This window comes from Mandrillus leucophaeus, unplaced genomic scaffold (assembly GCF_000951045.1).
Source record: "Mandrillus leucophaeus isolate KB7577 unplaced genomic scaffold, Mleu.le_1.0 Scaffold103, whole genome shotgun sequence".
NCBI lineage: Eukaryota > Metazoa > Chordata > Mammalia > Primates > Cercopithecidae > Mandrillus > Mandrillus leucophaeus.
This window is the reverse complement of record NW_012098432.1, coordinates 5,589,080-5,590,299: the sequence shown is the minus strand read 5'-3', so window position 1 is coordinate 5,590,299 and position 1,220 is coordinate 5,589,080. Positions and strand designations below refer to the sequence as shown.

Here is a 1,220-nt window from a genome sequence, read left to right as displayed (position 1 = left end):
TAGCAGGAAGTCAAACAATGTTTGACAATGATAATGACAAATAATGATAAAGTATGAAACATGACAAGGTAAAACTGAATATAAAACACTTTGTAATAACTACCAGGCTTGGTCATTGATTTTCTATGGTATGATAACATAGGATATCATAGAAAGTCAAAGACAGAGTAATTTTAACCTATAAACTAATGGATGTGAAGTTGTATCTAACTGTGGTTTTGATTTGTAGATCCTTAATGACTAGTAAAGTTGAGCATATTTTCATATTCTCTATTAAGTTCCTTTCATAAAGGAACAACTTCATATAATACATATAAAAAACCTGATTCATTTTAATACTCAACAAATATTTGAGTACTTACTGGCCATTTATTTATCTTCTTTGTAAAAGTGTCTATTAAGTTCCTTTACCCAGTTCTGAATGGGGTTGCTTTTTGTTATTTAGTACAAATATCTTTTTAAAACTTGATTTTGGTGAAACACCTGACCAGTTCAGCAATAACAGTACAATGATTTAAAATATGCTTATTCAATATTTCTCCACCATTAGCTGGGCATGGCAGTTTGTGCCCATAATTTCAGCTACTTGGGAGGCTGAGGCAGGAGAATCATTTGAGCCCAGGAGTTTGAGACCAGCCTGGACAAAATAGCAAGACCCTACCTCTTAAATACAATTCTCCATCAAATAATTTAAAGAAGTTTAGGCTGAGAGCAGCAGCTCATGGCTGTAATCCCAGCACTTTGGGAGGCCGAGGCAGGTGGATAATTTGAGATCCAGAATTCGAGACCAGCCCGGCCAATATGGTGAAACCCTATCTCTACTAAAAATACAAAAATTAGCTAGGCGTGGTGGCACATGCCTGTAGTCCCAGCAACTTGGGAGGCTGAGACAGAAGAATTTCTTGAACCTGGGAGGCAGAGGTTGCAGTGAACCAACATCGCACCACTGCACTCTAGCCTGGGCAACAAGAGTGAAACTCCATCTCAAAATTTAAAAAAAAAAAAAAAAAAAGAACTTTAAATTAACTATTTATAGAAAAAAAATAAAATATACCTATATATTTTATAAGAAAAAAATGGATGATCTTACCTACAGTCTTGATTATTAATTAACAATTCAAGGTTTTGGGCTGATGATGAATCTATCATGGCTGTCTGTTCACTACCCTGGAAACAAATCTTCAGCGATTTTGGTGCATATACTGAATTTTGAATAAATT

At 34.8% G+C, this 1,220-nt stretch overlaps 1 protein-coding gene across 1 annotated transcript in view; it reads right to left on the bottom strand.

Annotated features, from left to right (window-relative positions):
• MSH4 (mutS homolog 4) overlaps positions 1-1,220 on the bottom strand; it is a 147,471-nt gene that overhangs the window by 110,326 nt on the left and 35,925 nt on the right. Inside the window, 1 exon segment of the mRNA XM_011977988.1 lies at positions 1,091-1,220. This exon segment is cut by the window's right edge and continues 4 nt beyond it. Within this exon segment, the coding sequence (XP_011833378.1) occupies positions 1,091-1,220 (130 nt within the window).